Consider the following 13,914-nt stretch of genomic DNA (forward strand, 5'->3'; position numbering starts at 1 on the left):
TTAAGGACTGCTAAAATTAAAGCTCCTTTTAACTTGGTCTTAAATACTTCATTCCCTTGGCACCTTCTTCAAAAGCACAGTTACAAACCCAGGAGTGCACAGGAAAAGGAAAGTGATTTAAGTTTGTAACTCTCCCTTCCCCTTGTCTATCTCTTTTTGGCTGCATTTAGGTCTAGTCACAGAAAGATATTTTTTAAGCAGGTTTAATTTGCAGAAAATGTGAAATCAGTGAAGCTCCTCAAAAATGACTACCAGTCGTCTTGGTGTACGCACACCCCAAGTGCTCACAGAGGCAAGAACAGATAACTGTCCCTTGGTCTAAAGGCTAAAATAATAAAAGGCCAAAAGAGAACGAGGGAAGGAGCAGGTTCAAAAATGGGTTTCATTAATAGCGGCTGGATCTGAAATCTTAAAACACCAATACAATCTAAAATTAATTTATTCCAAGGAAATAGAAAACATACCAAATCCCCCCTCCCTCCCTTTCTCACCTCCTGTGCCTTCACTTACTTTCTTTCAGTGTCAGGTGTTGACGCAGTACTGCTGAGACCAAGTGACTCCTGCAAGAGAAGACACATAGCAGTGAGAGCAGACACAAGAGCAGCCTTTGCCCAATTTATGCAGAATATCAAACTAAGGAACAAACAAACATGGGTGATCGAAATCAAAGACCTTACCTCAATTTGGGATCGCAGCTGTAGAGACGTGGGGCTGGCATCAGGTTTCTCCTAAAACAGAACAAATGTCAGGTTAATGAAATATCCAAACACTAGAAAGAAGAAAGCTGAAGTGGGAGAAGGAATAGGGTAATAGAACCTACGACTACCTCAAAACTGTTCAAATGGGAAACATTAACCTCTCCAGAAGGAATCACTTTCAGGATAAATTCTGAAATACACCAGTAAAACAGGTAATTCCATCCTTATCAATGCAGAGTATAGAAGGTGGTAAAATTGCCAGACAGAACTGATTCCAAACAGAAAGAGGAATGTGTTATTTTCACTAGATCATCACACAAAGTGCAATTTCCAAAATTTACCTTCAGGAAGAATATACAGGGAAAATGTGGCATTAAAAGAGCATTGTCTGAGCTAAAAATACTGAGAGGTTTCCAATACATTTCACCAAGTCCAGTTGCTCGCACAGAAATTTGTCAACAGGGCAGAGTTCAAATCACCTGGGTTCAAACATCTAGGATACAACCATCTACCCCAGGACTCCGTCATCCAGGCTCCCTTTGCAATCAATGGAGAGAAGAGGGAACTCTTACAGAACAACTCACCCAACGGGTTTCAGCTGCCTCCAGTTAGATGAGGCAAGTCCCACTGGTGGTATCTAATTTAAGATTACAAGCCAGCTGCTTAAAAGGCATATACTATTAACAACAAGTCTAGCTGAAGTCAGTGGGAAAACTCCAATTAGAATGGAGGAAGAAATTATAGTTGTCAGTATTGAGAACAACACTTTGCAGGTTGATCTGCGTGTGAAACCATGGGGGAACCAAATTATGGCTATTTTATTCTCAGCCAGTCCTACCCCTAGTGAAGTTATTGCAAAGTGAGTACTGTAACCGAAAGGCCATCATAGCTAGGTAAGCAACCACAGTAGTATACACACTCCAAAAAAATAAAAAAAGGACACGGATTCATTTCTCAATACTGGAGGTCTTTTTGTTCACGCATTCCTCAGCCTACATGTAAGTCTCTTATCTCTGTGAAATTGTGCTTCCTATGCCCTTTGTTTACATACGGGGCGACAAAATGTTCTTAAGATTTAATACAAAAAAAAAAAGAAAACCAGACACAATTTTCTGGAAATGCAGCCTTTTAATACTAAACAGGAAATTACCACTGAGTGCCATGAAGTGGTGTTGCATTAGCCTGCCCAGAAAGTCTGCAAGAACTAGAGTAGAGAGGAGCCTACCCTGCCTCCACTCGACTGAGCTCGCTTGCACTGCTGGCCACGGCAGCCGGGAGGGCACAGGACGGCTCACGGCCATGTGCTTGCTAGTAAACAGGGCTGACACGGGGTCATTGCCCAACTGGGGGATTTTGCCTGACCATGCGTGGTCTGCGGATCTGGGTTTGCTGATTTTACAGCATAAAAAGGGAAATGAAGTCCTTGAGTGGAAGTCTGCATGAAAAGGCGACCACGTTCACTTACTGACAGATCCAACAGGACTCCTCTAGTCAAGCAGAAGCTGGACCGAGCCCAGGGAAATTCCACAGATGCTAACAGATCAGGGAAGTGAAATTAGCTATTTGGCACCAGGCATCCCTCTATTTCTCCATTAGCTCTGTCAAAATGGAATGTGACTAAGTTTTGCATCTGGAAAAGTCCGCAGGCACATCGCTGCGAATCCTCCTCGGGCACTCTCCCACCCCCACCTAGCAGTCCGCAAGGAGGGAAGGTAAGACAAGCCCCATGGTCCAAATGCTTCCCATTCATGAGCGCCTCGTTGGTCCACACACTGCTGCACAGATGATAAAAGCAGCATTTTATCAGCTATCCCATCTTAAAGCTTCAGTATGCCAGTCAGGAGAATCCACTGTGTCCCCAACACGCCTTTATATCCCAACTTCCTGATGATTTATCTGTCGCCTTAAAACGCTGCTTGCTGCAAAAGGTTTTTAAAAAAATATGCTAGGTTTTGTAAACTGCCATTTACAAGATGCTATCTGGGCTCCCAAGGCTTTATAGAAGTCTTTTGCTTCAGCAGTTGCTCCTGAAGTCGTAGCCTGGGATTGCAATTAGATGGAAAGTTACTATTTTCAGCCAAAAACTATTCAGCTGAATCGTCAGCTCTATCACCTGTAACAGAACCCTAAAAAAGCTGACTGTATTTGCTTTCTTTTTTCTCATTTACTGTCGAGCCCACCCTGTTAGAACAGAAACAGTTTTATAGGATCAAGATGACGGTGGAGGACAGAAGCAAGGACAACCCTCCTCTCCCTTTTGTAAAGCTCTACTTTGCAATGCTGGAATGCAAAACACCTGATAGTCCCGTACTATTGTGATTAATATTCATAACTGGCTTTCCAGCAGAATGATATTTTTCCTATTGTTATTTAGACAAGAAACCAAAGGAAAATACTTAGGAAAATACTACTCTCAACTGAACTTCTGGCATAGATCTGTATCACAGAACTTTTATCAGCTTTGAGCAATTCTATTTATTTAGGTTAAAATCCATTAAACCTCATGTTAAACCTCACATTAAAATCCACAGGTCGTGTTGACTTTACTGCAGCAGGATCAGGGTCTTTTTTATATCAAGGGCTAATTCTAGAAGGCTGAGCAAATGTTGTACCGCTGGCATGCTCTCAAGCACGCTATAACATCTTTTCAAAAAATATTTTTGAAGATTACTTTCATGAAAGTATGCCTTTCACCCTTCTGAACCAAACCTTAAAAATGAAACAGAGGAGAGCCTGGGTTTATAGAAACAGTGGCTGCAGTAACAGACATCCCTTCCCTAGAGAGAAGGGATACCCGGAGGCATTTCCAGGACTCTGGTCTTGACAAAGGAAGCATCACAGCGATAGGTATTTTTTGTCCTAGCAGTCTGCTGCCCCAGATAACTGCCCTCCACGTGTGCCCATAAAGCTTCTCTGAGGTGTACCAGACATTCACAACACCTACACACTGTGCGATGCTGGTGCAAGAAACCCAGTGATCTCAGAAGTGCATCGAGTGCAGATTCCTTAAGCTATGTGGTTAAACCCAGTGTCTCCCAAAAGCATCTGATTTACTTGCATGGTTTTCGGATTTAAGGGGCCCTGCCTAAGTCACTCATCCTGTACCCAGACACTGTCGATGAATACACTGTTTAATCACAGCAACTAAGATCTGAAGATTCTGGAGAAATGGAGCTATTAATATTGTATCCAATCCCCAGGGAACACATAAGAGTGTTCCGTGGCTTAGCAGTGGCTTGTCCAGCTCCCCTTGAGGTCCAAGGTTAGCACAGCACAGAATCTCAAATACTGGAGAAAAAAAAAAAAAAAAAAAAAAAAAAAGCCAGAGGGAGATGTTGAAAATCAGTAATCCTAATATCCTGTAGAGTGAAGCCCACTGAATTTAAACTAGAGATTCCTTCATCAAGTCACCTACGGCCGATTTAGAACAATCTCAACTCTCAGAAGCATTTTGCTCTCCCAGCTTTAAAGCCATATTCTTAGCAGCCCTATTTCTCTCTTGTCTCCTCCTTCACCCAAAGCCAATGCCATCAAGAGGACAGCCGCAGGGCAATGTCCTGAGGTCTTGGCTGAAGCTGTGATCCAGCAGCTAGAGGAAGGGAAGGTCTGCAGGCATCGTGCTGCCCAGGTACTGCCCGGTATCACCAAGCCTTCTGCACTGCAGGCGCTGCAGGAAGCGACCGCGGAGTCGAACTGATAAGTCTTGGGAGCTCTGGTGCAGGAGTGTGAATCGGCGAAGTGCTTTTTACAGATCTCTAATTTTGAAAGAAAATGCGTGTTGTAAGTTAACAAGCAGGATTTGTGGCTTATGCTTCAAGCCTTAAGTTGTTCATCTCAAAGCTCAAGAAAGAAGCTTCCTTCATGGGTAGCTTTTCTGCTTGCTTTGTACACTGTGTGATTTGTGTGATCATTTGGATATGTTTTCTTTTCAAATTACTGCAGGCTTCTAAATGTTGTGATTTTGGTTTTATATACTACCTTCCTTGTAAAAATCTTGAAAACAGTTTTACAATCATCTATGAGCTAAGCCTGAAAAATGCACACAGGAAGAAAGTACAAAGTACAAAATAGAGAGGGAAGAAGCTGAAAACCCATTTCCTGACTGGAATGGCAGGTTTTGAATTCACGAGGGACTTTTCCTCCTGTGATAACTTCAGTTCAGTTGTTCTCTATGTAACGTAACAGATAAGGGACATCTCCACCTTGAAGGCTTTGCTGTTCTGCTCCTGAAATACACATGCACAGTAGAGAAGAGCATCCAAAAGGAAACATGGCTTTCCAGAGTAAGGCTCACATATTCTAGGGGGAATGCGCATATTTTAATTACCTAAGCATTAAGCTTCATCTATGCTCCACACCACAACTTAGTTTAGGAAATTACATTCATTGAATGAATCCCTTCTAATTAGAAATTCATGAACCTCTTCAGAGTTTCTGCCACAGGAACTGTATCCACTTGAATCATAAATTTAAACACTTCTCTGCAGATCCCAAGACAGACTTATTCTCACTGAGCAGAGAGTAACTGTACAAAGAAAGTGAGATCCAGATAAGCGCTGGGAAAATTCAGTGACGTAACTAGTGGAAAAGGACATGGCTAAAAGGCTCATATATTCATAAATTATTTGATGAAACCATTTCAGCAGGTGTAAATAAAGCACACACAGCAGAAAACTTCTGTGAGAAAATTCTACCAGTCTCTTCCCCCAGACATTCTCCCTGTTCACTCTGAACATCCACTGCATGTTCTAGTCTAGCTTTTGAACTCATTAAACAAAGCTACATCTGAAAGATAGCCAGAGCACCAAAGGTCTCCAAGAGTTTGTTTTACTTTGAAACCAATTGTTCTGCCTGGAGTCCTTCACGACATACCATATTTCAGCCTCTGCAAAGCTTCTGGAGAAGGTGAAGGGAAGCCCCTGTGCAGAGACAGCACAGGTACTCAGGTGTGTAACAGGAATTGCCTGGCTGCCAAGTCACTGGCTATGGGTCACAGCTCAGAATAAAGAAATAAAAAAAGACCTATCCCTGTGGCAACCACCTCTGCAAGTGTTTGAGGGAATCAGTCATCTCGGTGAGTTTCCAGCGGTACAGATTAGTAGGAGACCCACTTTGAGTCTCAAATCGCAATCTCTGGACCATCCCCATAGCTGTTTCAAGGAAGAGTGAAGGCTTTCTCCTCCGTTACTCTTGCACATTAGAGCCAGAGCTGATGCATGCTAATTGATAACATCCTACAGCAGCAGCAAAGCTCTGGACCAAGGAACTGAGCTATGTAGGAAGAATGGTTAAAAAATGGGATTTCAAAACAATAAATACTTCTACACATGAAGTAACAGTCCAAGTGTCTCAGCGCCTCGTACAGCAGCGCAGACACAGGTGAACACTTAGCTTACCTACTGATGAAACGCAGCTTCAGAGAGAACACGCTGCTATAGCACTCACACGTCTGCTTTTAGTATTAGGTAAGGAAGAAAAACCATGCCTCTCAGCTTGACACAAATGCTGGAATCTATTGAACATAACACGTCACAGGGGGAAGCGTTTGACACTCTCCCCTCTGCCAACAATAAAAACAGAAGGGGTTTTTTTGTCCATCTCAAATACATTGCATTCAACACTAAGGCTGGAAGCCACAGAGGTCAGAAAACATTCCACAATGATTTTAAAAAACATAATTCATTAGCAATTACAAAGAAACTGCAGCTTTTGTAAAGCCCTGTAACAATGAAAAGCCAGGCAGTGCTAACTCATAAATCCACTTGTGAAAAACACAGGCTGAATCCAGTGAAATTACGGCACAGACAAAAAACCAACAGCAACGGGCTTCAGAGAAAGGAAAGTCGATACGGGAACACAGCGTTCTGCAGCAGGGAAATCGAACACCTTATGATCAATTCTCCTGAAGAAAGGCAGCATGCCCAGAACTATGGTAGCTGTCTCTGTGCTAAAAACTATATTAATATAAAGGCATATATATGTGATTGGGACACAGCAGGTCTTTGATTGATGTATTTTACACCCATTACCCAAATGGTAAAATACTGAAGTGCTCGTGTGCTGGCATAACTGCATCTATACCAGAGCTCTTGCTGGTATAAACAGGACGAGTAAGACCTGCTACGTTTGCTTAAAACTCCTCAGGTGGGTCAGCATTAACTTTTACTGTACAGGTAAGGCCAAAAATAACTTTTGTGAGGAGAAGCAATGATGGACAAGACAGCGAAGATGCGGGTTTCCGGGAAGGACTTCAAGGTAGTGAGGGTGTTTGTGGCATTGGGAAGAGCTGTAATGTTTCAGAGGGATGAAAAAACCCAAACAAGCCACATCAAGAATGGTTAAATGTGAGGCCAGAGAGGGCTCAGGACGTGACGCGGGGAGGGAGGTGTGAGGCAAAGCCCAACTGGCCACTGCCCAAAGCAAGGGGCCCTTCTTGTGCAGGAGCTGAAAAGGGGCCAAGGGACCAGTCGCCACTTCCCCCAGGGAGAAGATTTTGGCCTGTGGGAAAGTGACACAAGGAAAGGAGAAAATAAATGAACAAACAAACAAACAACAGTTTGTTACAGTGTTCTTCTGGGTAGGAACAGTCTGGTCAGCCAAGAACAGACTCCTTGCCCAGCTGCTGGCCCTCCAGCGAGGATGGCTATGGCAGCATGCGGGTACCTCGGCCTCAAACAATTAGGAAGGCAGCACCTCTGTGAACAACTTGTCCTCCCTCCCACCCTGCACCGTGCTTTCCTGTAACCACAGGGCCAGGAATTTAGAGTGGTTTTGAAGCGAAGCACTCACAATATCACCGATAAGATGAAAATAATCATAAGCAGCTCACCGCCTTGAAAGCCATGGCAGAATATGCCAAACTTCTTTCTGAATATCAACAGTCTTGATCTTGTTTTACGTGCTTTTCAAATCCAGGATACTCATTCCTCAGGGTCAGTGATGTTCTCCGTTTCCCTCTGTGAAACACTTTTCAGATCTTACCAATTTTTCATTTTCACATACACAAAGCTGCACTACTTTTGTATTAAGCTTATTTGCCATTTTCTCAATTTCTCTTCAATGCTTTCAAAAACAACAAAAGAGGTATTTTCTTTTTAAAAACTGGCAAGGGAAGAGAAGGGGAAGCCCAGGCAGAAACCAATGCCTCCAGGAAACTTCTACGGCCATGCTATAAATCCTTTCGAACCGACATACCATGGAAACACAGGGTAACAACACGGGTCCACTGTATGTTGCATTTATATTGATACTGTATTTGTTCACCTACATACCAATACCCCTGCCTCCCGCACATGAAATTTCAGATGATCTATACTGCAAATGAATAGAAGCTTTCGTGCTGAATCAATCAATACACTCAAGGCCCAGGGATTCTTGTGAAATGGGTTGCTACTGTAATACTGATGAATTTTTGCAAATATACTCCCTTTCACATCATCATTTATTGTGCTAGCTAACATTTAGAAACTCCACATCACTTTCACTTCATGTTGTGCCAAACAATAAGTTACCAATGAATTATTCAGAAGATCTGTAGCAGAAAACACAAACTACAGTTGACTTTGAGTTACTAAGGCCTTAAAAACCCTGGTGAAATTCAGGGGTAGGTAAATCAGAACAAAGCACTACTCAGTAAGAAATCCGCAGAGGAATTTTTTTGTATTACCACAAATGCATGTGGTACCAGCAATGAAGTCCCTCATTTCAGGGAAAAAAATAAAAATACTTTGCATTAATTTAATTCTGTGGAAGCAGTGATTTTTTTTTACTTTGTTAAAAAAGGAGACAGATAAAAAAAAGTTACAAAAGTTATCTAGTGCAAAACAAAGGATATTTTAGTTTAAAACTTTCCCCTGACTTTTAAATTTTTGTTTCCCGATTTATATCAACCTGATAACCCGCAATGCATTTTGTATCTGAAACTTCCATCATTACAGTCACTGTAATGCACAGATTGGTGTGAAATTAGACAGTCCTTTCCATTTCTTTTACTTGAGACACCTCACATTCAGAGACTCAAAACGAAACCCAAATGCAGAAAGAGATCTGACTCTTTCTGTTGGATACTTTAGCTGTGGTCAGCAAAACCAAAATTCAGAACTCGACAGCATCGTGGGCAGTGGAAGAAAAGCACCAATTAATGAGAAACCTGGCACCACCCTTGTTTATGCAACTGCTGCCTTTTGGGCTGCCTGTTGCTGCTATCAGGCCATGCTCTTCAGAGCTCGCAACCTCCTCTTGGCTTCATGAGCCTTTGGGAATATCTGCACCTATATCCAAGTTTCCAATTTTAAAAAGTCTGTATGTATAGAGACACTTAGACCTACTCTGTGTTTTCTTTTAAACATGAAACCGAACCTTTCAGAACAGGCTGAAGCCTTTATCTAAGTCAAGAAAATCTATCAGATTTAAGACTTTCTCTGTGCTAGGAGCACAGAATTTCTGAAAGTTTTAGTGCTACTGCTCAGAAAATTAATTTTTCTTTTAAATTTTTAGAGAAGTGAAAGAATTCAGTAAAAAGCAGGAGAGAGGGGGGACAGAACCATGTAACAGAGAGCTGAGCTGAGCCAGGACCTGACCCAAATTACCCCACATCCCTGGCAAGTAGTCTTATGAAGCTGTGCCCACATGCACATTTAGTGGTTTTCTCATCTTTCCATGAAGCAACTCAAACAGACTCCTGTTGCATCCTTTCACGCAAAGAGAATTATGCCAAAACTTTAAACATTTGGGCAAAAGGGATTCTTGCTTTCCAACTGACAGTAAAACTGTACCTCTTTTTTTCCTCTTTCAGAGGTTAAAAACATCAACAGCTGCAAGCTCAAAAATGCAGACATCCTGAACTCAGATCTTCATCGGCAGAAAGCCTCGCAGCCCTAGCTTTCAACCCATCCATTCGCAGTGTTTCAGACTTGGTAGGCCTTTTCTGCTGATTTGCACTTTTGGTTTAATGTTTTAAATCCAGTTTAGTTCCTCCTTAGTGACTCCTATGTTCGTTATTTCATGAGAAGACCCCAGTCGGTGAGCTATAACAACATGAGATATGCTGATTTCATGACTTAAAAACAAGAAGGACTGGTGGGGTCTGACCCCCATTTCAGCCGCTGTGGCTGAAGAAGCTGTATTCTGAAGAAGCAGGATCCTCTTTAAGAAGGCACACTTGAAGCAGGAAAAAACCTGGTCATATTGGGAAAAGTTTTTATTTTTTTTTTTTTTAAATCTGACTTTTTATAATGATTTAAAAAGCAGAATCAATGTTTAACTTGGAATCTAACTGGTTTTGTTTACTATGTAGGTATGTGAAACTGAACACCTGAAAATTAAGATGGATAATATGAATTCATTCCCTAGAGCTAGGCACTGAACTGCTCGCTCTCAACCTGCATAAACGCACTCCAGGAATGTGAGGGGGTGAGAGAAGAGAGACAGAGGTGGATAGTTGGATGCTAACTTCAAAGTCTCCTAGAAAGTGAGGGAGAAATTAATTTCTTGAACAAGAAAACTGAAACCAAATTAACCATGTTAATGCAACAAAGGATTACCCCACAAATTGCTAGTCTGTATTTATACATCCTCCCTGTTATAAAAACTACCTTTGATAAAGAGAGATTTAAATTAGCCGTTCTCTCTTTAGTTTTGAAATTGAAGCCTGTATTTGATGGAAGCTTTGGGCAAGATTCTTACTTATTTAAGTCTTCATCACTGGCCATCACATGATGATTATTATCAAACTGAATTTCAAATCAACTCTGATGCATTGTGTTAGGCGCAAAGACAGCATGAAAGATTGTTTCCATGAGAGGGAAAAATTGTTACTGAAAGCCTTTGTACCATTTGGCACAATTCTGTGTATTTACAAAGAAGATACACAACATCATTGTTTGACAACATTAAGAAGTAATTATTGCCTTCTATACCTTCGTGATAGAAATCTGTATCTGCACAACTATTGATAGAAATATTCTTCATTTTCTTTTTATATTTAAAGTAAGACTGGACTAGAAACTCTTATGCTGTAGATGGAGTAGTTAACAGTAATGGCCCCACGTGGTGGTGCATTAAATGGAAGCCATGCTGTACGGGATTACTGCTGCAGCAAGTTTTGCTTTGACGGGTAATGGCATGACAGTGCCATCTGACAGCTCTGACACTAATCGGCACAACTGCTGGTAAGGGGTTAAATTAAAGGCCTGAATCACACCATTAAAAGCTCCCACTGTTGGGCCGGGCTCCAGCCCAGCTGCAGAGCTCCAGCCACTTCTTGCAAAGCTCAGCTGTTCTGCTGAAAAGGCACAAGTGGGCTCCTGCCACTTAACCAGCTCTTGGGCTAGAAGATGGGCTTTGCCCTGGCACACCAGCCAGACAGCAGAAAAGTGGTTAATACAGGTTTCAGTGATTCTTAAATTTAAAGGGCAACAAATATGAGTTTTGAGGATCTGTCAAATAGCTGTAAAATGCTCATCCTTTCCTTTGTTCAAAGCAGGAGGCTCAGAGATCTTCCCCAGGAGAAGACAGGGGGGACCAGAATCCTCCCTCCAGGGAAACAGCAGCCTCCTGGTGAGATCAGGCTTGTGTGGTCCCTGGGGCTCCTGCTCTCGCCAGCCCAGGGACATCACACCGCTTTCAAGCTAGCACAGGATGGTGATATACAATTTTGCTTTGCCTCGTTGTGTTTTTACACAACATGCGGTTATCCCATCACGGACTGAGTCAGGGTCTTTTCCAAACAGAAGGCCAATTGCTGAAGGATGAACAAACCTTGTAACAAGAATGTCTGCAGTGAAAAAATAATTATGACACTATTACATGCTGCTTACAGAGAAAGCATCTGAACCTCAGCAAACAGCCGTCCTTCAGTAATCACAGAAAACTCAGACCTGAGGAGTCTGCAAACAAAGCTGCCACCGCTGCTCCAAGCAAATCACCCGCAGTCACCATCCACAACTATTCACCAGAGAATTGAGTCCTCCAGTAAAGCCTAACAAATGTTTCTCTCATGTAAGATTTTCTCCCCATGCAGTTAGACTACATACCTACAATTCAGCTCCTTAGACCATTTTATTCCTGAAGCGGCAACTACAATGACCTTCTTCCCAAGTTCCACTTGCAACTTCAGCCTTTCTCTCCACCAGACCGTGGGTCACACTTGACTTGAAGGACACACAGAATTGGCAATGCAGAAACAAATGAAGCACGAGTGCAGAGCAGACTTGCACTCCAAGAGCCACCCGCAGGTTTTCAGTGACGCAGGGTGTACAAGTAGCACATATTCTTCATTCCAGCAAAGCCTGTACAGCCTTGCGCTCCCTCGTGCACCTTCTTATTCAACCTACCCACCCAGTTCCATATTTTATTACTAAAGGAGTATTGCAGTCACAGTTAATCAAAATTATGGCATTAAAAATGCTGGCATGCATTGCTTTGAATTTTTATAACTTGTCTTCCAAACATATATGAAGTGAAACAGAGCCCTTAGCAACCACTATTTGTGTTTGGAGGTCCATTCAAAACCCAGCCCCTTTGCTAACATCACTGAACAGTGCGCTTATGCAGGTCATGCAGCGGCATAAGAGTTGGCCATAAGTTACAGGGATGCCATGACAAACTAGGTAAAACTAGCAAATTAAGTGGGTATGCCTCATCTGTACTGCTGCAGAGGAGGTTCAGCCCTCCCCATGCCTTAGCAGACTTGTAAAGCTAAGTAATTGGAAGGAGGTCACTTACAACTGTAAATGCAAGAAATGCCTTTGTAGGCCTGGAGACCAGCTAGAGCAAGCATGTAAGCCCAGCTGATCTGTGGCCAGTTTTTTTTCAGTGGTGCCCAGCGACAAGACAAGAGGTAACAGGCACAAACTTGAACACAGGAAGTTCCATCTAAACATGAGGAGAAACTTCTTCACTTTGATGGTGGCAGAGCACTGGAACAGGCTGCCCAGAGAGGTGGTGGAGTCTCCGTCTCTGGAGACATTCAAAACCCACCTGGACACGTTCCTGTGCAACCTGCTCTAGGTGGACCTGCTTTGGCAGGGGGGTTGGACTAGATGATCTCCAGAGGTCCCTTCCAACCCCATATCATTCTGTCATTCTGCAATTTAAGGACAATATAAAGGCCATCTTTTACCATGTTGCTGCAGAAAATTGGGACTTCATCATGACTCCTTCATATTAACTAAGCCTTCCCAATCATCTTCTAAACAGATGTCTACATTGAAGGGAAGCAGACCAAAACCAACCTACCAAAACCCCAGGGAATAAATGAAATATTATGGGTCATGAAATAACAAGACAAGAAGTTACAGAAAATGTTGATAGGTGGGACACACATGTCGTAAGAGAAAGAGCAAAGCAGACTGTACACTGCAATCCTCAAGGTAAGATGTGTTAAGCCACACCTCAACCTGCAGACAGATAAAATATCTGTAACAAAGAATTATCAAAAAAACCCCAACCAATTGCACAGAACCCTCAAAGAGAAAGGCAGTAGGAAAGGTACAAAAGAAACAAAACTCACAAACATCTCATAAATCAGACCTAGAAGTCCAGAGACCCTGGTGCCTCTTAACGACACTGAAGTATTGCTATGAGTGATAACAACTCTCAATTTCAATCTAAACCAAATGGCAGTCAAAAGCTTTAGACTGGGGGAAAAAAAAAAATAAAAAATCTATTGAAGTCAAATAATTTCAGTTAATAATTCGCTGCCAAGCGCTTTCAGTGCTGCTTTGTCATTCATTGCTGGCAAGCCCACGGAGCAAGCGCCCCGCAAGCTGCCTGCCTGCAACAAGCAAAGGGTTCTGCTGCAGGAAGGCAGCGTGCTGGGTCTTGTCTCCTCTTCCCTCCAGCAAATATAAATTACACATGCAAAACCCGGCGAACAAATGACCAAACACCCCGTCATTGCAAATGCCTTTGTGTAAGCGTTATGACTCAGTTTGCTGGTAGGCCCTCCAACTAAATTAATTTACTGTGGTAAGGAAAATTTGAGCGAAGTAAAATTTAAGCTGTACAAACACCTGCAAGAGTTTCTAAATGCCTGGGCTTTTGCAGCCAAGACCTGCTTGTTTGGGCAGGTGCTGCCACTGTTAATGGGAGTGTCCATGGTACAAATTCCTCTGCTCAACTGCCTTCAGAAGGGAAAGCTGTCCTGGCTTCCTGGAAACAAGTCTGCTCTAATCACGACAGCAACAAAATGTCTTGACTGAAAGCTTAATTTTTT

General features: G+C 42.5%; 1 protein-coding gene across 3 annotated transcripts in view; it reads right to left on the minus strand.

Annotated features, from left to right (window-relative positions):
• The window catches only part of LOC141476810 (SAM and SH3 domain-containing protein 1-like), a 560,858-nt gene that overhangs the window by 64,016 nt on the left and 482,928 nt on the right, over positions 1-13,914 (minus strand). For all 3 annotated transcript variants that reach the window (XM_074165618.1, XM_074165606.1, XM_074165609.1), the window contains 2 exons: positions 678-728; positions 511-560 (listed from right to left, as the gene is read on the minus strand). In XM_074165618.1, coding sequence (XP_074021719.1) covers positions 511-560; positions 678-728 — 101 coding nt within the window. The remainder of the gene's footprint in view (positions 1-510; positions 561-677; positions 729-13,914) is intronic.

This window comes from Numenius arquata, chromosome 2 (assembly GCF_964106895.1).
Source record: "Numenius arquata chromosome 2, bNumArq3.hap1.1, whole genome shotgun sequence".
NCBI lineage: Eukaryota > Metazoa > Chordata > Aves > Charadriiformes > Scolopacidae > Numenius > Numenius arquata.